Source organism: Pipistrellus kuhlii, unplaced genomic scaffold, assembly GCF_014108245.1.
Source record: "Pipistrellus kuhlii isolate mPipKuh1 unplaced genomic scaffold, mPipKuh1.p scaffold_m20_p_25, whole genome shotgun sequence".
Taxonomy (NCBI): domain Eukaryota; kingdom Metazoa; phylum Chordata; class Mammalia; order Chiroptera; family Vespertilionidae; genus Pipistrellus; species Pipistrellus kuhlii.
Genome location: NW_023425524.1, coordinates 9,022,990 through 9,045,341, shown reverse-complemented (window position 1 = coordinate 9,045,341; position 22,352 = coordinate 9,022,990). Strand labels below are relative to the sequence as shown.

At 39.7% G+C, this 22,352-nt stretch overlaps 1 protein-coding gene across 1 annotated transcript in view; it reads left to right on the top strand.

The window, feature by feature from the left end:
* The window catches only part of SMYD3 (SET and MYND domain containing 3), a 439,975-nt gene that overhangs the window by 94,539 nt on the left and 323,084 nt on the right, over positions 1 to 22,352 (top strand). Inside the window, exon 2 of the mRNA XM_036453366.2 lies at positions 11,456 to 11,519. Within this exon, the coding sequence (XP_036309259.1) occupies positions 11,456 to 11,519 (64 nt within the window). The remainder of the gene's footprint in view (positions 1 to 11,455; positions 11,520 to 22,352) is intronic.

The window sequence follows — 22,352 nt, the reverse complement described above, 5'->3', positions numbered from 1 at the left end:
GGTACATCTGTGAAAGGTTTACACGGTGCTGAAGGGGGGTTGGCTGTGGTTAAGCAGTTATTTGGCTCAACAGGGGCTACTTGTAAATGTTACCATTAGACTACACTGTCCGCTTCACTCACCCCCGCACTAAATGTTTACTGAGCACCTGTGTATACCCTTGGCCCTGCACCACATGGAGGTGAAATAAACACAGGAGCGTGTGGGGTAACGAACACAGGAGTAAGCCCCTGCATAGAACTCAGTGAGCTGGTCACCCGGCGAGGGGCGGCCCCACAGGATCTCCCTGGCGTCCTCTAACATTAAACATCGAGGGACGCCAGACTTGATGGCAGCCGTGTCTTGGGAAAGACAGATGTACTTTGGAAAGTTCATTTCAAAAACACTTTTAAAAATGCTTTCTCTTTTTACTTGTCACTTTCTTTTCAAAACTGCTCCATTGAGTGGCAAATGTGACCTCAGGAAGCATTTTAAGGTTTTTGGAGCAGCGCCATTAGGAAAAGCATAATCATTTGCATGCCGGGACTTCTGGCAGCACTCTGTATCCATCCACTCGAGCTTTCCGGGTTCTTGTTACATACCTGGGCTGTAATGTTTGCCATTTTGCATTAAGGATATTTTAGGAGCAGCATTAGGTGAGTGAGCATGGCCTCTGAAATCAAATACTATCTGAAGTTATCTTTTTTTTTGAAATATATTTTATTGATTTTTTACAGAGGAGAAGGGAGAGAGAGAGTTAGAAACATCGATCAGCTGCCTCCTGCACACTCCCCACTGGGAATGTGCTGCAACCAAGGTACATGCCCTTGATCAGAATTGAACCCGGGACCTTTCAGTCCGCAGGCCGACGCTCTGTCCACTGAGCCAAATTGGTTAGGGCCCGAAGTTATCTTTTAATACCAGACTCTTAGCTCCATATGGCTCTGTGTCTACTCTAACTTATTTCCTCAGCCTCCTCTTCACACTGCCAGCCCCATCTTTTCTTCTGTATCACCTGGACCATGCTCTGTCGTGTTTAAAGCTTCTATATCCTGCCTTATCTGGTTTGGCTCAATGGATAGAGTATCAGCCTATGGACTGAAGAGTCCCGGGTTTGATTTTGGTTAAGGGCACATGCCCAGGTTGCGGGCTCAATCCCCAGTAGGGGACGTGCAGGAGGCAGCTGATCAAGATTCTCTCTCATCATTGATGTTTCTCTCTCTCCCTCTCCCCTCCTCTCTGAAAACAATAAAAATATATTTAAAAACAAACAAACAACCTCTGTATTCTGAAGATCTCTGGATGTTTCTTTACTCTTCTTGCTCCAACCGAAACCTGACTGCCCCTGAGGGCAGAGCTCCAGAACCTCCCAAGGCTGGTTTTCCTTGTTTCCCAAGTACCGCAAGGCCTGAGAAACAGAGCAGGTGTCTCCCTGTTGCTCCACTTGCTGTTTTTATACCATTTCTCCTCAAAATTGCCAGTTCCTTTGAAGCCTTTACTATTGTACCTTCGTCTCCGTATTTTCTGACCATCCCTTACATTCATGGCTCACTTTTTCTTTCTTCGTCATTACTCCTGGCTTCGTTCTTGGTGATGTGAACATCCATCCACCCAGCACCTGGCCTCTGAATTCCCACTTCTTTGTCTTTATTCCAATTTAGCTGCCTTTTCCCCTGGCTGTACCCTGGAACTTGTGATGACCGGTAACTATTACCTGTGATTTCCCAGTCTCCATCTGCTACTATCGTACAACCATCTAGCACTGTCCTGACAGTACAGACTAGGTGCTTGCTAAGTGTCACTGCCATTGCTTCTACTCTCTTTCGGTTGTAGCATCAACAATCCTTGAAAGCAAAACCTGTCTTACTGATCCTCTTCCTCCAGAACCTACCCCAGTTCATGGGACAAAAAGGTCGTCCGTGGTTTTATGGGCCCAGTAAAATAAAAAGCAGCAATAGGGAGGAAGTGGCACTCAAAAGATCTTTATACTAGGAAAAAAAAAATTACAACTTACCATTTAAACTATCTCATCGTTTTAAAAACATTTGAGTAATGACATTTTAGAAACTGGTTTCTTATTTTCTCTGGTGGAAAAGAGATGTTATAATTTATTACCATTGGGATTCTTTTAGTTTAGCCAAGGTTGATCAATTATAAATTTCCATTTTCTAAAGATTATTACTGTGATGAGATGTAAACAGGGAGATTGTTTTTTAGTAAAATGGGTTGGCTTACCTGGAAAGAGTTAATTATCTTTCTCTCCTGTGTTGAAGGACTTTTCACTACTGACCTGAGGAGTGGACGGGAGGTGGAAATTGAGGATTCAGATGTTCTCAGCCTTTCCTATGATCTGTGTAGGAAAATAAAAGTATTCAATACCACTGCAACTCTCTCTGACTCTTTTTTTTTCTTCATAGATAAGGTAGAGATATATCTAAGTTTTCTATTTATTTGGCTGGGATTTCAGGGAATTCTCATTACATTGCTGCGGGAGTGTAATTCCCATCTTTTAGCCTCTTTGGAGAGCCATTTGCCATTATGTAAAATAGCCAAGGTGCACGTTCCTACAGCTCGGCGCTGTCACTTACAGAAATTTGTACTCTCCAGCAGCAGAAGCCAAAGTGGGGTCCCCAGGGTCCGGGCAGGGGTTCTGCAAAGTGGAAACTTCCATAGTAATCTTACGAACACATTATTTGCCTTTTAAAACTTCATTCCCTCACTGGTATACAGTGGACTTTCCCAGAAGCTACTTGACATCGATTATTCAGCAGGTTGAAATAGAAAACATAAATGAGAATCCATCTGCCTTCTAGTAAGCCAGAAATATTACAGAGATTTGTGATAATGTAAAACAGTGCCACGCTCCTCACTAACATGTTTGTTTCAGAAAATATAAGTATTTTCGATAAAAATATTATGTCAACTTGTATATGATTATATTTTTAAATGAATTAACATTTAAAATCTATTGGTTTTAATCTCTATTACAGTAAATATTGATAGATATAATCAACCTAAATAGGACCTCAAAACTACTGAATTCAGAAACTTTAAAAAAAAATTGTTTATTTTTTAAAATATTGCATAAGTCTCCTTTCCCCTCCATTGAACACTTTCCAGCTGCTCCCACTCCCCAGCACATGCCCTCACCCCCCTACTGTCTGTGACCGTTGGTTATCCCCAGATACATTGCATACAGGTCCTTTGGTTGATCTCTTACCTCCTCCCTCCCCTGCCTTTTCTCTTAGTTTGGAGGGTATATTCTCTGCATCTATAACTCTGGCTCTATTTTTGTTCATCAGTTTATGTTGTTCAGAATATTCCACAAATGAGTGAAGTCATATGGTATTTGTCTTTCTCCGACTGGCTTATTTCGCTTAGTGCAATGCTCTCCAGTTCCATCCAAGCTGTTGCAAATGGTAAACTTTCCTGCTTTTTTATAATAGCGTAGTATTCCATTGTGTAGATGTACCACCATTTTTTAATCCACTCCTCTGCTGATGGGCACTTAGGCTGTTTCCAAATCTTAGCTATTGTAAATTGTGCTGCTGTGAACATAGGGGTGCATATATCCTTTCTGATTGGTATTTCTGATTTCTTGATATAGTCCTATAAGTGGGATTACTGGATCAAATGGGAGTTTCATTTTTAATTTTTTGAGGAAACTCCATACTGTTCTCCACAGTGGCTGCACCAGTCTGCATTCCCACCAAAGGGTTCCTTTTTCTCCACAACCTCGCCAGTACTTGTAGTTTGTTGATTTGTTGATGATAGCCATTCTGACAGGTGTGAGATGGTACCACATTGTCATTTTGCATCTCTCAGATGATTAGTGACTTTGAGCATGTTTTCATATGTCTCTTGGCCTTCTGTATGTCCTCTTCTGATAAGTGTCTATTTAGGTCCTTTGCCCATTTTTTGATTGGGTTGTTTGTCTTCCTTTTGTTAAGTTGTATGAGTTCCCTATAGATTTTGGTGATTAAACCCTTATCGATGATAACATTGGTAAATATGTTCTCCCATACAGTGGGCTTTCTTGTTGTTTTGTTGATGTTTTCTTTTGCTGTGCAGAAGCTTTTTATTTTGATGTAGTCCCATTTGTTTATTTTCTCCTTTGTTTCCATTGCCCTAGGAGCTGTATGGGTAAAGATATTGCTATGGCAAATGTCTGCTATTTGCTGCCTATAGCTTCTTCTAAGATTTTTAGGTTTCCTGTCTTACGTTTAAGTCCTTTATCCATTTTGAGTTTATTTTTGTGTATGGTATAAGTTGGTGGTCTAGATTCATTTTTTTTGGTATGTATCTGTCCAATTTTCCCAGCACCATTTGCTGAAGAGACTGTCTTGACTCCATTGTGTGCTCTTGTCTCCTTTGTCAAATATTAATTGCTTATAATGGCTTGGGTCAATTTCTGGGTTCTCTATTCTGTTCCATTGGTCTGTATGTCTGTTCTTGTGCCAATACCAGGCAATTTTGAGAACAGTGGCTCTAGCTTGATACCTGATATTGTGATCCCTCCAACTTTGTTCTTCTTTCTCAGGATTGTTGCAGCTATTTGGGGTCTTTTTATAATTCCAGATGAATTTTTTGAGAGTTTGTTTAGGTCTTTGAAATATGCTGTTGGTATTTTAAGGGGGATTGCATTGAATCTATAGATTGATTTGGGTAGTATGGTCATTTTAATAATGTTGATTCTACCAATCCATGAACATGTATATTCTTCCATTTTTTATGTCTTCCTCTATCTCTTTTTTCAGCATCCTATAGTTTTCTGAGTACAGATCTCTTTACATCCTTGGTTAAATTTATTCTTAGGTATCTTAATTTTTTTGTTGCAATGGTAAATGGGATTGTTTTTGTAGTTTCTCATTCTGTGAGTTCATTATTGGTGTACAAAAATGCCAGATTTCTGGGTGTTAATTTTGAATCCCAATACATTGCCAAATCTTTAATGATTTTCAAAATTATTTGTTTTCAGTTTGAACTTAAAAATTACTGAAGGACCCCAAAAATGTTTTATATGTGTGAGTATATTGGCAAATGGCTCTCCATTTAAATTTTGTTTAAATAAGACATGTATTTGTGTTTACTAATCCAAACATTGGGCTAAATTATAATTAACACTGTTCTTTCTGTTTGTTTGTAGGTGTCTCTCTTGTGCTCTGCCTTAGACCAAAAACAATTTAAGGCTTAAGTAATCTATATTGCCTTTTCAAGTTTACGTTTACTTGACTATAGAAGTAAAGTAATGTATTGGTGAAGAGAAAAAAAAAGGGTGGGAGGGAATCATCCAAAGAAAAATTCATATCACTCTTAAGAAAAATTTCAACATTTTTTTCCCCAATCTTTTTTCTATCCATTGAAATAACTTAATTTTACCAAGTATGTTTCTAACCTCCTTTTTGGTGCATTGTCATAATATCTCCTATTTTACCCCTCTAGGCCTTTAAATATTCAATACTATAGTAATAATTGCCCCTTTTTATATAACTACTCGAAACAAAATTTTTTGTTCCTGAAATCTCAACTAAGTATTTGGGGAAAAGCAAATGATTATCTCATTAAAGTCATTCATGGTGTTACAAATGACTGGCAGTCATAAATTTTTTTTTTTTGGGGGGGGGATGTTTACATTTTACTATAATATATAATCAAACTCAGATGGGTGTTTGATGAATAGAATGTGTGAAGTTGAAATTTTGGGTGTGAGTGAGCCTTGTATTGGCCATATCCCCTGTTTCCTGTAGGACCACACAGGTGTAAACACCTTGTCCTCATCCCTGTTAACTCTCACTGTTGGCTGTTAGCCAGTGATCGGCCTCTCTAATAAAGAGGGAATATGCTAATCGGCCGTCACAGTCTCACAAAGATGGTGGCATCCACAGGGGAGGCAGGCGCACGCCACAGTCGGGTCTGCCTCTGGTGGGTCCTGATGCTCCGCATGCCTGCCTCCAGAGTCCCTCAGTCCCCTCAGCTCCCCAACCGCCCAGGGCCGGCCCAAGGTGCAGGCAAGCCTCGGATGGCGGCTTTCCAGCTGCCCAGGGCTGGCCTGAGGCGCAGGCAAGCCTCAGAAGTCTCAGGTAACCTGGGCTGGCCTAGGCTTGCACTACTGGCAGTGGCAGCAGCAGAGGTTGCCTTCCCCTGATAGCCAGGTTGCCTCCTGCCCCTGAGGGCTCCTAGACTGTGAGAGGGGGCAGGCCGGACTGAGGGACCACCTTTCTCCAGTGCATGAATTTTCATGTGCCAGACCTCTAGTACACTTTATAAAAATTGTTAAGAATTTATAATTATGGTGCATTGACAGGTTTATCATTTAATTCTATGACTTTTAAGTTTTCTTTATTTTGGCACCTTTCTTTATAAGCAGTGTCATTTTGTTCTCCAAAAGAGAGAATGAGTTATTTGAGATTTTATTATTGCCTACTTTCAAAAGGACTTGAGGAAATTTATAGCTAAAGGTTAATCAAAGTCTTATACTTAATTATAAAAGAGCAAATTTTAAAAGCAGGCAGGAAAAGATCCTTCCAGACTTCTGAAATGAACAGATTATTATAATAAGTGAATTTGGCTTTGGTTTTCTCACTGTTAAAACTAAAATAGAAACATGGTGCTGTTAAGTGTCATTTTCTAGCTAGAAAAAGCATGATAGATAATCCATGAATAGTGACATAGTATTTTCTGGAGCTGAAGTCAAGGTGAGCAATCTTTGCCATTTTTAGGGCTTAGGTTATAGTACATTGATGAAAATGTTGATGCAATATTCTTATATCTTCTTTGAAATATGGCCCTTGGTACCTTTATTTTTTTATATATGCTGTGTGATTTGTGTGATTTGTACATTAGCAGTATCTGATTTCAGTCTTTGGGAAGAAGTCAGCTATTTTCTCCTTTCTCCTATCTATTTTTTTTTTATTTAAGTTTTGTATTTCAAGAAGACTTAGGGAAGTTGTGTGTGTTTCTTAGACGTATCAGAACTGAATTATAAGATGGGGCTGAAGAGGTTTCCTCCTGAGAAACACAGATGTTGTTGCCAGAACAAATCCCTCTCCAGCAGGTCATTGTGGTGCCAGCTTTCTTCAGTCCACTCAGGTGCTCTGCCCAAAAAGCTCCTCTAAGTCCCTCGTTTTCAGTCATTAGAGCGACCTGCAGCACACAGTGTCCAGTTTTGTACAGAATCATTACATAACGGAGAAGGTTTCAATGTGTGCTCTTGTAAAAATGTCAATTTTCTCTTTAATTTGTAATAGATGTTATCTCACATAAAAGCAAACAAAATGTTAGGAGTTATAATTGCCTTTTAATATTATTGAAGTTGTAACAGTCTTCTCTGGTTTTAATTTCCACATTTTGAAACTTTCATGAATGATTTTAGATTCTTGAATCAGACCATTTTAAAGTTAATCTTGCTAATCAAATAAAAAATAGCAGTGATAGAAATTTCAGAGTATGTAGACTGAGCAGGAAAAACACTTATGATGTGAGTCAAAATTTGAAAAAAAAAAAAAAAATTGCCTGGATGGAGGAGACCAGGCTTGTGGCCCATGTGGGTTTTGCTTTTTTTTTTAGCAACCAGGGCATAGGCACATAAGAAGCTCTTTTGAGATATGACATAAAAATAGAATTAACTTGAGCACTTTGAAAATGTACTCAGTAGATTCAATTTCAGGCCCTTGTTTGGCATTGTTAGCAGGAACGTGACATAGATTATCTCATATTAGAGGCCCAGTGCATGAAATTGTGCACTGGGGGTGGGTCCCTCAGCCTTGCCTGCGCCCTCCCACAGTCTGGGAGCCCTCGGGGGATGTCTGACTAATGGCCTAAGCTGGCAGTCAGACATTCTTAGTGCTGCCGTGGAGGCGGAGAGGTTCCTGCCACCCAACGGTTTTCACTTTATTCCGATGTTACGAAGGAGAAAATTGAGGCTAAGAGCTGTTATAAGGTTACTAGAGGCCTGGTGCATGACATTTGTACATTGGGGGAGGGAGTCCTCAGCCCAGCCTGTGCCCTCTCGCAGTCCAGGACTCCTTAGGGGATGTCTTTAGCATTGCCACAGAGGCAGAAGCGGCTCCCGCCACTGCCTCTGTGCTCACCAGCCTTGAGTCCCGGTTCTGGCTGAGTGGCCTCCCCCTGTGGGCGCTCCTGCATTGAGGGCCTGCCCCCCTGGTGGTCATTGCGTGTCATAGCGACCTGTTTTTCAGCTGTTCGATTTGCATAGTAGCCTTTTGTTACATAGGATACTTCTGGTAGGCAGTAGTAGCCTTGATGTTTCAGTTCATTGGGACTTCTGTAATAAAATATCATAGACTGAGTAACTTATTAAACAATAGTTTATGTCTCACAGCTTTGGAAGCTGAGAAGCCTATGATCACGGGGCCTGCACGGTCACATTCTGGTGATGGCTTTCCTCCTGCTTCATAGTGGGTGTCTGCTCGTGGTGTCCTAGGTGGAAGGAGTCAGGGAGCTCTGTGGGGTCTCTGATAGGAACAGTAATCAGTCATGATGGTTCCACCCTCATGACCTAAGCACCCCCCGACAAGGCCTCTGCTCCTAATACTATTACTTTTGGGGGTTGGGATTCCATATGTGAATTTTGGGGGACACATTCAGACTATAGCAGTTGGGCTGCAGACTTTGAACTCTAAACTGCTAAACCATTTTTTCTCCTTAGGTATGGGGACATCCTTTGTCCCCAGAACAGCCCTACATCCTCTCCCATTCACTCTTTAAAAAAAAAATATGTTTTATTGATTTTTTTACAGAGAGGAAGGGAGAGAGATAGAGTTAGAAACATCAGTGAGAGAGAGTCATTGATCAGCTGCCTCTTGCACACCCCCCACTGGGGATGTGCCCGCAACCAAGGTACATGCCCTTGACTGGAATCGAACCTGGGACCCTTCAGTCCGCAGGCCGACGCTCTATCCACTGAGCCAAACCAGTTTCGACTCCCATTCACTCTTGATCAGAAAGTGACTTTTCCTTCTTCTGCACTCGGCCCCACAGTCTGTGCCATTTCTCTAAACTAGGGGTGTCGAACTCAATCAGAGAAGGGGCCAAAATCTAAAATCCAGCCTAAATCGCGGGCCGAATGGTTTACTGAACAGTCATAAACTGTCATTGTGATGGAAACGCAGCGGAGTGCAGTGATGACAGCGTGGTGCGGGCCACATTGCAAGGCCTGGCGGGACGGATTTGGCCCGCGGGCCTTGTGTTTGACACATGTGCTCTAAACCTTTGGTCGCTCATTCTGCATGTGATGGTGATGGTGATGGTCTGTCCTCTCCATCGTGAAGCAGTGACTGTGGTGCCTTCCTGCCAGCCACCTACCCAGGACCTTGCAGGGTGATGTCCCCAGGTGGCCAGTCACCGGACATTTGTCGAATTAACACCTGAGTGTGTGCTCATCAGGTAGCACCGTCTCCACAGGACGGCAGCTCTCATTCAGGGGGCTGAGGACATGGAAAGGAAGTGCCTCAGTAAGATGGTCTGCCTTGCTTGGTTAATGTGGCTCACATACTTGGCTGTGCTTTTTCTCTAAGTGCCACTGTGGGTCTAAATTGCCGGTGTTTATCCCAGGAAGGAAGGCATGGTGTCTGTGAATTATAGGTTCATTTCCCCTGAAATATTAACCATTGCATTTCCTTGTTTTGTACTTTCCATGTGAGGAATGTGACATAAAGCTATAGGGAGCACAGAAAAATGAATCCACACCCATTCTACTTTCCTGTGTTAGAAATCTGTTTTTTGACCCACATTTGCTGCTTTGTATTAAAAACAGTTTGATAGTTAGGTGGATGGTGAATCTCTTTAATTTAAAAAAGAAGCTTCTGGGCTCACACCAACGTAATTATCATCTCCAAACAAAAATGGAAGCTTCCTTTACTGTATTACCATGAATATTTATGCCAAAGGGCATACTTTATGTTTAGCATTCTCCAGAACATTTTATTTGGTTGGAGTAAAAGTAATTGCACTACTATTGGATGGAATAACATGGTTTTTTGGGATAATCTCTCATAGCACAAAACTTCATTTGCTTCAGAAATTTTTATGGGGAACAGGCACGTACACGGTTACATGTCTAATGAATCAGGATTCTGAAATGCCAAAGGTATTTACAAATATAAATTTTTTTTAAGGAAATATTTTTGTTGTCTCTGTTTTAAAAATTGTATTTACATTTCATTTAGTTATTTTGGCTTTTCCCATTAAAAAAATGGAGCTCTTTATTCTCAAGAGTGTGCCCATCATGACATTCAGTATTCCTCATATACCATAGAGCAGTGGTTCTCAATTTTTCTGATCCTGTGACCCTTTAATACAGTTCCTCATGTTGTGGTGACCCCAACCCTAACATTATTTTCGTAGCTACTTCATAACTGTAATTTTACTACTGTTAAAGAATCGTAATGTAAATATCTGTGTTTTCCGATAGTCTTAGCGACCCTGCTAGCGGTTCTCAACCTGTGGGGTACAACCCACAGGTGAAAGGATTGTCTGGTGCTCTATTTCTGCTACTTCTTTTCCTCTCTGCTGCCCAAATTTTTTCTCTGCAGGAAACCTTACCAAGATGTTGTTGCCCCAAAGAGAAAAGTGATAATTGCTCAAGGGCTCAAGGTTGGTCTAATCTGGGGGTGGGGCACCTTTTTTCTGCCAAGGGCCATTTGGATATTTTTAACATCATTTTCGGGCCACACCTAATTATCAGCTTAAAAATTAGCCTGCTAAATTGGATCAAACATTTAATTAACTCACCCTGAGTGCCCTGGCAGGACCAATGATTTCTGGGGCCTTATTCGGCCCTCAGGCCAGACGTTCCCCACCCCTGATCTAAGCAGTGGCAGGTTTATCAGGAAGCTTACCAACCTTTGCTGCTCTGGAGGTCCCTCATTGACTGGTTAAAGCTTCTGTTTCTCGGAGTGCTGAAACTGTAATTAAGTCTTCATTTGATGTGGGGCCTAGCCTAACTCCATTTTGGCCCTGAATTATCTATTTAACGCACTGAGGTATATATTTAAAAATGGTACAGTGGTAAATATTATGTTAAACATATTCTATCACAATAAAAAAAGAACATTCGCCTAACCCGGTTTGGCTCAGTGGATAGAGCGTCGGCCTGTGGACTGAAAGGTCCCGGGTTCGATTCTGGTCAAGGCATGTTGCGGGCACATCCCCAGTAGGTTGTGTGCAGGAGGCAGCTGATCGATGATTCTCTCCCATTGATGTTTCTAACTCTTTATCCCTCTCTCTTCCCCTCTGTAAAAAATCAATAAAGTGTATTAAAAAAACAAACAAAAACATTCTTTTGCATATGTCTCACATTGAAGGGGAAAGATGATCATCAATGCAAAAACTTAAATCTTAAGGGACCGTCCAGATGAAGTGAGCCGAACACGCTGGTGCCCGTATGTTGCTCTGTTTTCTTCCTTCTCCCAGGTTTGGTTCTTGTTTCCTGACGTGAGATTATTTATGTTCACAGGAAGGAGAAACTGATGCGATGCTCCCAGTGCCGAGTGGCCAAATACTGTGGTGCTAAGTGCCAGGTAAGGACGACCGCTGTCAGTGAGACCTTCAGGTTTTCCAACTCCAGTCTGTCCTCCACTATGCCTGTGGCCTCCTTCTGCTTCTGCACAACCTTTGCCTTATTTCAGCTTACTTTCTTTTAGTTTAAAATATCATATGTATATGGCAAAAAGTTACATACGTTACACACACACACACACACACACACACACACACACACACACTAGTAGACAGACAATTAAACTTTTACTCTTCTCCATCCTCTGTCCTCCTGACCTCAATCCTGTTTCCCAGAGATGACTACTGTTAAGTGTCTTTGTAGTATTTTTTGAGTAAACATAGTCATATACCTATATCTTTTATTTAAAAAAAAAACACAAAAAAACCACAGCAACACACAGATACAGGTTATTTGGAACAAATTCTTGTATACCTTGATTTTGTTTTTCATTTAATAATCTGTCTTGAGGAACTATTGGTATCATCCCACTTTTTCCATTATGAATATACCACAAAATTAGAGTAATTTCCCCATTAATGAATGCCTAAGTATTTCCCAGTGTTCCCTAATGCTGTTAATATACTGGGCATTCTTTTGTGCACAGTTTTGCACACTTCCACAAATTAATTTCTAGGATAGCTTCTCAGCTGTATTGATTAGTAAAAGGATATATGCATTTGGAATTTTTAAAGATCATGGCAAATTGCTTTCCAAGAGTTTGAGATAATTTATAACAACCGACAGTCTATGAAAGTACTGCTGTTAACATATTTGAAATTCTTTAAAGGATGTATAATTAACATTCAACATGACCTTTACTTCTAACCTTCTGATTAATTATGTTATAAATGTAATTAAGCTCTAATGAATTGTGTCATAATAAAAAAGTCTAATTGGAAGTTTTCTGTCTGTGTCACTTGCTCCCACCCTCCACCCATCCTTTTTGCTTCTTATTTTAGTGTGGTGTGTGTGTGTGTGTGTATGTGTGTGTGTGTATGCACATGTACCTCCCCCTCAAGCTTCTTCTTTTCCTTTAAAATCTAGGCCATGCTTATCTGAGGGACTTTCTGTTATCTCACTTTCTCTCTTGAAAGTGATTTCTCCAGAGTGGTCTTAATGGAAAAAGAAACTAAAATGTACAAAAAACTCAGAGGACCCACATTTCTATGACAATTCTGCCATTAGCTAGTGAAATTATCCTGGAGAAAACACTTCTGGGCCTCCATTTCCTAATCTGTATTATTAGACATCTATTATGTACCTGGCACAGTTTTATTCTATTTATTTTTATGGGAATATTGAGAAGTTTGGTCACTGTTATTTTGCTCATATTATTAATAAGGAAACTTATTAGCAATAGGCTAGCAAGCAGCTTACTAAGTGTCCTATAGCATGTAGGCGCTGGAGTTTGGGAGATGAACCGAGGCAGTCAGAATTTAGACTTTATTTTCTCTTCGAATCCTAAATTTTATCTTCCTCTAAGATTCTAAGTAGGTATTATTTCCCTTTTTCTTTTGTATTTTCCAGATTTTTGTCTTATTTTATAATAAGGATGCACTCTATCCCTAAGGAACACAAAACAACATAAATAAAAATAAAAGGTTAGAAATAATGCCTTTCTAATAAAAATAGGGAATTTGAAAAAATTAAATTATTTTTACCTCATTTTGTAAACCAAAAATTCTGTCAAAGTTAGAAACATACCGGATTTAGGTAAGATCATCAGCAATAGTAATAACAAAAGGAAAACATGAAAACAATCCCATACTTTTTCTACAACAGAAATTCTAGAAAGACTGCTTTATGGTGATCTTTGGCTGCTTTATTCACATGAAGCAGAGCTGCATATGTCAGGGGACTCCAGGTTAAGAAGATGACACATAGAATTGATGAATTCACATTTCACTTGACACAAATCTTTTAGATGAACATCCTTTCTGTTCTTAATCGCCTGAACGTTCACTGTGATTTTCCTCTATTTTCATGAGTGTTTTTTCCCCAGGTTACCTTCTCCTTTTGCAGTACAATGGAGAAAAACCCGTTATCTGATTAGAATGAGTCAAGGGAGTGTGGTGGGTGGATATGTCATTTTGATTCATGATAGTCCATGTGTTTTTATCACATATATTAGCTATTTACTGTGGCATCAATAATAATGTCGCCATCAGATATACTGTGGGAGGTAATGGGAAATAACCCGGTGAGATGAAAGATACCTTATATAACGCCAGTGAGTGTGTGTGGGGGTGGAGGAGTGTGTGGAGGTGGGATGGGAGCCAAAGACTGGCCAGAACATATGCATTTAAACTGCTCTGTTTAGCTCGACCGTAAGGAACAGCATTAAATATTGTAATTATTGTGGATACCTACAAAGCAGCCGAAAATTAAACTGACAAACTGAACTATGAACAGTAATGAACAGGAGGCACAAGCACTTGGCATGGAAATTGATAGAGAGGAGGTGAGTTTGTAGCATAAAACCTATAATACGTTCACCCCAGGGGGACGTAACTTCGGTCTCTTGCTGAGTGTGTGATGTGTGGGGCGACGCCATCAGTGAGTTCTTTATGAGAGGCTGTTGGGGTATTATGGGATGTAATGTCCCTTGTGCCCATAAGGATGGAGTCAGTACCTTTTGTTTTTAAGCATAAGCAATATAAGGATACATTTTCAGTATAACAACCAACACAACATAAAATAATGCAGATTAAAAAGGAATAGTGTTCCCCCAGCTTCTCTCCACCATTTCTACTTCTGCTTCCAGAGGTGATCTCTGTGTGTGTGTTGGGAGTGGTGGATAATCACCAGTCTGTTAGTCTGTGCCTCAGATACAGAGTACACATACAGGGGTATGTTTACTGCTGTGTACAGCACTGTTTCTGATATTGACCAATGTATTTTCTCATCCGTGCCTTTGTACTACTCTATGTGCCATAGTATGAGGCATCATGTGTATAGAGGGGTTAGGTATGGAGCCAGTCTTATTTCTGTATTAGCATGATTAGAGCATCAAGATGATTATGAGACCAAAGGGGAGGAGCAGGTGAAGTTTTCTTATAAAACAGCATTTAAAAAAAATATTTTATAGATTTTTTTTACAGAGAGGAAGGGAGAGGATAGAGTTAGAAACATCGTTGAGAGAGAAACGTCGATCAGCTGCCTCCTTCACACCTCCTACTGGGAATGTGCCTGCAACCAAGGTACATGCCCCTGACCGGAATTGAACCTGAAACCCTTCAGTCCACAGGCTGACGCTCTATTCACTGAGCCAAACTGGTTACATTCTTAAAGTTTGAAATATTGATAGCAAGAAAATCAGTTTCAAATAAATTTGCAAATTATTATTTCATCTTGGTTGGATTTAATATGATTCATAATATGCACATTTTTAATTGAATTAATTGCTGAGCAAAAGAAGCAGCTGAGTATTGCATCAAATTGCAATTTATACGCTTTTAAAAAGTGCTATATTAGCCGAGGGAGGCTCTTTTATGTTGATAATTATAGTCCTCTTTAAGAATGTGAATCATATTTTGGGGATTGTATTTTATGCTTAGCTGTAGAATGATTTGATTCATGTTTGATGAATCTCATACTACTAAACTCTGAATAGAGTGATTTGATAAAGTGATTTCTAGAATATCATACCAAAGTGAGGCTGATGAAGAAGACAAGCCTTTTGTTTACTTCAGCAAGACCTCTGTGCCAGGCGTTACGGTTAGGACGGGCGGAGTGTTCTGTGGAGAAGTTGGCTTCCTAGCTAATACTGTATAAAGGTTAAAATTACTTAATCATATTTACATATTTTACTTCTAAAAATGTTTGTGGATTGCCTGGCCAGCCTGGCTCAGTGGTTGAGTGTCAACCTATGACCCAGAAGATCAAGGTTCAATTCCAGGTCAGGGCACATGCCTGGGTTGCGGGTTTGATCCTCGGTGTGGGGCGTGCAAGAGGCAGCCAACCAGTGATTCTCTCTCATCATTGATGTTTCTATCTCTCTCTCCCTCTCCCTTCCTCTCTTAAGTCAATAAAAAAATATTTTTAAACAATGTCTGGGGATCTGAGATTTTCTTTTCTCATTTTCCATTTGTCTGGCGAGTGACTCCATTACTCCTAGGACTGTAGTTGGCATCTGTACATTAATAGTTCCTTGAGATGCCATCTGCAGCCCCTCCTTCCTTTTGAGCACCAGACTTTGAAGGCAACTGTCTTCTGAGGTGGCCTCCTCTGTCCTGTTTCTGCAGTCTGTCTGCTTGCTTCCAAGCTCTGACTTAAAAAACTGGCTAACCCTCTCAGCCATGAGGGCCCTGCTAGTTCACGTGGGGCGTTGAACACTAGATAGTTACTGTGTTGGGGAGGTAAAATGCTTTCGCCTCCCCTGCCATGTTCTGCTAGAACTCAGTATGGACATGCATCTGGCATGGAAGTTTTCTTTCAAAGATTAGAAGTCCATAGACGTGAGGGATTTATTTGGCCCTTCCATATAAAACCTATCGTGTTTCCCCGACAATAAGACATCCTCCGAAAATAAGACCTAGTGCATGGAAAGATAAGACATACCCTGGAAATAAGACCTATCGCAACTTTGGGAGAAAAATTAGTATAAGACACTGTCTTATTTTCGGGGAAACAGGTATCAACGAGCTTATTCCATCTTGATATGGTCTCTCACCAGATCAGAGTGGTCGGCAAATGTTCTGTCGAAGGGCTGGTTAATAAATATTTTAGACTTTGTGGGCCATAAGACTTTTTGTCATAAGCATCAGTTCTGTTGTCACAGTCGGAAATGAGTGAGTGAAACGGAGTGTGGCTCTATTTCGGGAAAACGTGATGAAAACAGCTGGCAGAGTGGCGTGGCCCTGCACCCTGCCCTAGGTGGTGGTTGGCTTAGTTGGGACACTGAAGTCCTTTCTTGCCATTTGCCTTCTCCATTAGCCATTTCCCCAGGAAGTTACAGCGGATTCTTCTTTCTTCTCTCCCATCAACTTGTGCCAGTGCCCATCCTGCCGCCTCACCCCTTTACATTGGCCCGACCTGTCTGATTGAGTAAGCCAGTGGGAAGGTGCTCTGGCTCTACGTATGATACAGCTTTCCGTAGCTCTTAAAGCGATACGTCTCGTGTCTGTCACCCGTCTCCAGCTCGCTGGAAGGAGATTTCATGTAAGATTTTAATCAATACCTGTCAGTCAGCGCAGCTGGTTAGACAGCCTGCTTAGCTCTCCCGCTTCCGTCTCCCAGATTCCAGCTTCCCAGGTCTTTATCTGTCACCTGGTAATGCAGTGTTGGATTACATCTGAGGCATCGAGAAGGAGATATGATTTACTTGCTATTAAGTGGTCTGTGAGTGAATGAAAAGCTGTTGGTCCTTTTTCCCTGTGAGTTGCATGGAACTCACCTCTCCCCGTCTTCGCCCTTAGGAAACCTCTGTAGCTGGTCGCTTGCAGATGTGGTGAGAAAAAGTCACTGCACGTTTTTACATGGGTGGTTCAGTTATTAATTGTTAACAATTGGCAATTATTAATCACAGATGGAATTGTTGGATAAGCTGGCTTAAAATAATGTGTGATGTATTTTAAGCCAGTTCCTTCATCCTTAGTGACCCAACACCAGAGGAAAATACAAATTGTTACTTCTGTGTAAACCTAACCTGGACAGGTTTCTAACCTATTTTGACACAATTTAGATATTTGTTGGGAATGGATATTACAAAACTATAGATTTTACTTATTGAGAGGCTGCCTTACAGATTGAGTCCATTCCTCTTACTGAATAATTGTCTACTGGGCCCAGTCATGGATTAGATCTTCTTTTTTACCCAAAACAGATTCAGTATGTTCCGACCTTTCTCATTTTTCACCCGCCACAGTAATAAGCTGCTCAAAATTGAGTTTTCATTCCAACCGAAACCTAGGTTTAACAGCATTTAAATGTGTTATTGAGCTGTATCCAAGGAGGGAGGGAAATGTTATGTTAGTAGTGCAAAGGTTATTTTGAGTAAAAATGAAAAAGTAGATTAATTTTCTGTTTCTATTGTAACATTACCTCATTCCTCTCCTCTTGTAATCAAGCAATCAAGGTCAAGACACATTGTTTAAAATCAATGGTTAAGAAGTTTACTGTCCTTTTACTTTTTGGATGGCCTTAATTTCAAATATTTGATAAGTATACAGAAAATAATAGTAGTAACTGATTTGGAGAAAATTATACTAGAACCTAAATTGTACTAGTTTTAGAATAAATTATGAGATATCTATTGAACACCTGATACAGGCAAAATGCATAAGGAAGCCAAACATAAACAAAGCTAAATTGTCAAAACAGTTTACTGAGTCTTTATATTACAAAAGATTTAATTGGTGTCACTAAAAGAATTCACTGAAGTGTTTTTTAAATATTAATACATGTAAACCATTCTTTGAATTATAGGTTTTCCAAAATAATCATTAAAAAGTTGTATTTATCAATTATGATGCCCCTGTGGATGAGCATCTGGTCAAAGATCTGGGCAGCCTGAATGGGACTTTTGTGAATGATGTAAGGATTCCAGAACAGACTTATATCACCTTGAAACTTGAAGATAAGCTGAGATTTGGATATGATATCCTTATCTGATTTTGTGCATTTATTAAATTCGTTCAAAAATCTCTAAAAAAAAAGTTGTATTTATTAAACAGTAATTTTGCTTTTTCTTTCATATAAAAATTCTTCTCTCCAAATCAGTTACTAGACATAGGATAATTTCCTTTTATTTATAAATATGATACATGATACTTATACAAATTCAAACAGTATTGGGAAAGTATAAGGAGAAAGGCAGAAACAGCCTTTTTGTAAAGGAAAAGTTGGAAAAATTATTACCGGCTTTTCAGTATGTTAAACAAATTTACCAGGAGTATTCTTAAAATCATGACTTGGGGTGGTGAGCATACCATATGGTGTACAGATGATGTGTTGAAGAATTGTGCACCTGAAACCTGCATAATTTGGTTAACCAGTGTCACCCCAATAAATTTAATAAAAAGGAAAAATGTTAGGATTGATTGCATTATAAATGTTACTTCTGTGCCAACAATATGCACACTAACATTTTGATATACATTATCAAAACCCGTCATAAATTAGGAGAAACTTACAATTCTACCAATAAGGTTATAGTCTCTACTTCCCTATACATAGCCTAGACATTTCTAAATATTGTCACTTTCATTCTATTTTGCTAAATAATGGGTCACCTATGTTATCTAATGTCTGCTAGCATTTCTTTGGTCATTGGTATGGTCTCTGTTTTTTTGTTCGCTTTTTCTTTCTTAAGCATGCTTTTCTTAATCATGCCCTATACCTTTCTTGTCTTTTTAAAATTGAAATATTCATCTTTTTATTTACATTGTAAGACCTTGCATTTTAGATACCTTTAGCATTGTCTACATGTATGTTTTAGATTTTGTTTTTCTTGTTTGTACTGTATCTTTCAATCTTGTGTATAGTATTCTGATGTGCAAAAGTGACTTATTTTTATGTAGTTTAATATGCAATTATACTTTTCTTTTATGGTTTCTGGTTTTTATGTCCTGCTTAGAAACATTTCCCTCATCTCAATATTATAAAATGTTAATGCCATAGTACAATAATTCAATGATAAGTCTAGAATACTGTTTTGTTGTTTCATCTGTTTAACACATAGAATGACCTCCTTTTTAGTTTAGTTCAGTGGCTGGCAAACTCATTAGTCAACAGAGCCCCATGTGGCTTGTGAGCCACAGTTTGCCGACCACTGGTTTAGTCTAGTGGTTTTTCAGCCTTAGCTACAGATAGAATCCCCACAGTGATTGAAAGTGATTCAGAACCTGTTTCTTTTTCATTAGTTAGAATCTCAGGGTGGTCTTAGGCGTGGTATTTAAAAAATATTTTTTATATGTGTGTGTGTGTGTGTGTAACTGTGTAGAATTGTTCTAAATCTAGGATTTTCTGCTCTCTCAGACCCAACTCCACCTCTATGATAATTTTTATTATTATCCTCTACTATCTTGACATGAAATTTTATATGTAATATAATCTAATAGTTACCTATTTTCAGAATTCATTATCAGTTCCATAAATGGAACATAGAGAGAGAGAGAAAATAACTTATAATTAAACAATGTGTATTTTAGTATGTAAATGCTCAGGTGTGACTAGACTAGAAGACAACTAAGAAATCATGTACATGCACATGCACAGATCACTGTGAAAAGGGAAGTACAAAATGCAGATCAGAAAATGTCTTTCATTAGTAATGCAAACACTACGAATGGTGGTGCCTTTGTGGTATGCTTTTATGAAATATTGACTAACTTTAGCTTAAGTTCTTAAAACAGTCTTCCCTTAATTTACCTAGAAAATTCAGCACTATTAAGACTATGTTAAAAACATGCTTTTTGTTTATATACACGTCTAGGCATAAATGTCTGATTGGATATCTAAAAGTCATGTTAGTTTGGAACAGTTCTTCATTATATGGACTTGCCCTACAGCATGTCCCGCATCTATGGTTCCGGCCACCAAGGGCCCAGGTGCTCCTCAAGCACCATTATACAAAGTGCCCTGTTCATTTCCCAAAGAACCCCGGATTATCCCTGTTGGGAAGCACTGGGTTAGTTAATTAGTTTATATTTTGAATCAATATAAATATGGTAACATATATGAAAATAAAAAGTGGGAGAAAAGTAGGTTTAGAGTTGTTAGTATAGAAAACAATACAATAATCTATAATAATAAAAGTGTAATATGCTAATTAGGACAGCCAAAGGACCTTCTGGATGTCCTTCCGGAGGACCTTCCAGATGAAGCCGTGGGACAAGGCAGAGTCAGCTGCTATGGTGGGCAGGGTGCCAAGGCAGAGGCGGTTAGGGGTGATCAGTCGGGCAGGCAAGTGGTTAGGGGTGATCAGGCAGGCATGCAGAGTGGTTAGGGGCAATCAGGCAGGCAGGCAGAGTGGTTAAAGGTAATCAGGCAGGCAAGCAGGTAAATGGTTAGGAGCCAGTGAACCAGATTGTGAGAGGGATGTCCGACTGCTAGTTGGACATCCCCCAAGAGGTCCTGGATTGCTAGGGAGTGCAGACCAGGCTGAGGTACCCTTGAAATCCCCCCCTTCTACCCGCACAAATTTTGTGCACCGGGCCTCTAGTTAATAAATAATAATATGCAAAAATAAGCTTTGTGTTTTACATCCTCACAGCTGTAAACCTATTTATCCCCACCCTGTCTATAGAGTCTGAGTTATTTTTGTCATGCATGTACTTAAAAATGGAATTGACTCATAGATGTCTTTCATTTCCTTCTTTTCCATCTAAACTCTTGTCTCCCATTGTCTTTGTTTCTTAACACAATATTTTAATTTCCTTTATCTTTCATGCTAACTTGTGCTTATTGTACATCATTGTTAATTTTGAACTACGAGAACAGAAAACATTGTTCACAGCTATATTGTGAACAAAATCTTAATTACATCCTGTATTTGCAGTAATGGAAGAAAACAGAAAAAAGTAAATCAAGAAGGTTGTTTGAGAAACTGGCAGATTTCATGTTCTGTTATAATGTGCTGTTGAGTTCTAGACCCAGGTTGAAGTTTGTAGAGTGAAGATGATGCCTGATGTTTTTGTGTGATTGTGGGGTTTTGATTCAAAGTCAAGTGCAATAACTTCAAAGATTTGGTTGTAAGCCTTTCCATTGGTATGCTTCCGTTAGTAAGCCTTTTAAAGAAGTGATGGTGAACAATAAGTCCTAGCAATTAATGTTGTAAAAACATGGATTTTAATATTGTGGTAAGAAATAGAGTAGGCTGTAAAGCTGATACTATATTACTGACCAATTTCAAATGATGTGATCATTTATAATATAATATTTATATAGATCTGATTTGGCTTTCAGATGAAAAGAATGAGTATCTTTTTTTGCCCATGTGAATGGGAAGAAAAAATATGTTGTCTGATGTTTTCATGCAGTGATCTAGGAATAGCCTTGAGAAACATAGTGTCTACTTTCTAATTATTGTTGAGAAATGAAAGCTCAATATTAATTATGCTCAAAGTCCTAAATTGTTTTTAAAAAAATATATATTTTATTGATTTTACACAGAGAGGAATTGAGAGGGACAGAGAGTTAGAAACGTCGATGAGAGAGAAACATCGACCAGCTGCCTCTTGCACACACCCTACCGGGGATGTGCCCACAACCAATGTACATGCCCTTGACCGGAATCGAACCTGGGACCCTTCAGTCCACAGACCAACGCTCTACCACTGAGCCAAACCGGTTTCGGCCCTAAATTGTTTTTGATAAGAATCTGCTAACATTTGGATGTTTAAAAAATGTCATCTAACAGACCAATTGGTTCGTTACCTAGGGGGACATTCTGTAGTCACTTCCCTCTGTAAGCTGAGCTGCTCAAAGCTGGAGATTTTTCCAGAGGAGGAAAGAGGGAGCCTTTGCAGTTAGGTGTTGACCAGAAGCTGTATCTCAGCCTTATTTTAGGGGTGCAATTCCTTTTCAGGCCACAGCTCCTCCGGCTTTGAGTGGAGCCCAAGGAGCTCACTGTGTCAGAGACCCCCTGCCCATGTGGCTCATTCCTGCCCACAGCCATCCACCGAGGGCACCTGTTGGACTTCATGACGTCTGACTCAAATGCAAACTTCCTACCACAGCTATGGTCCTCTCTTCAGTCGGCAGTCAGGAGCCTCAGCATCCTGATGTCTGGTTTTCTCTCACTGCAAGTGAAACTGGATTTCACTGCTGAAAACACTCTCATTCAAAGACCAGGTGAAGGAAGGAAAGCACACACAGGCTTGTCTGAGCCGGTCTCGACAGCCGAACTTCT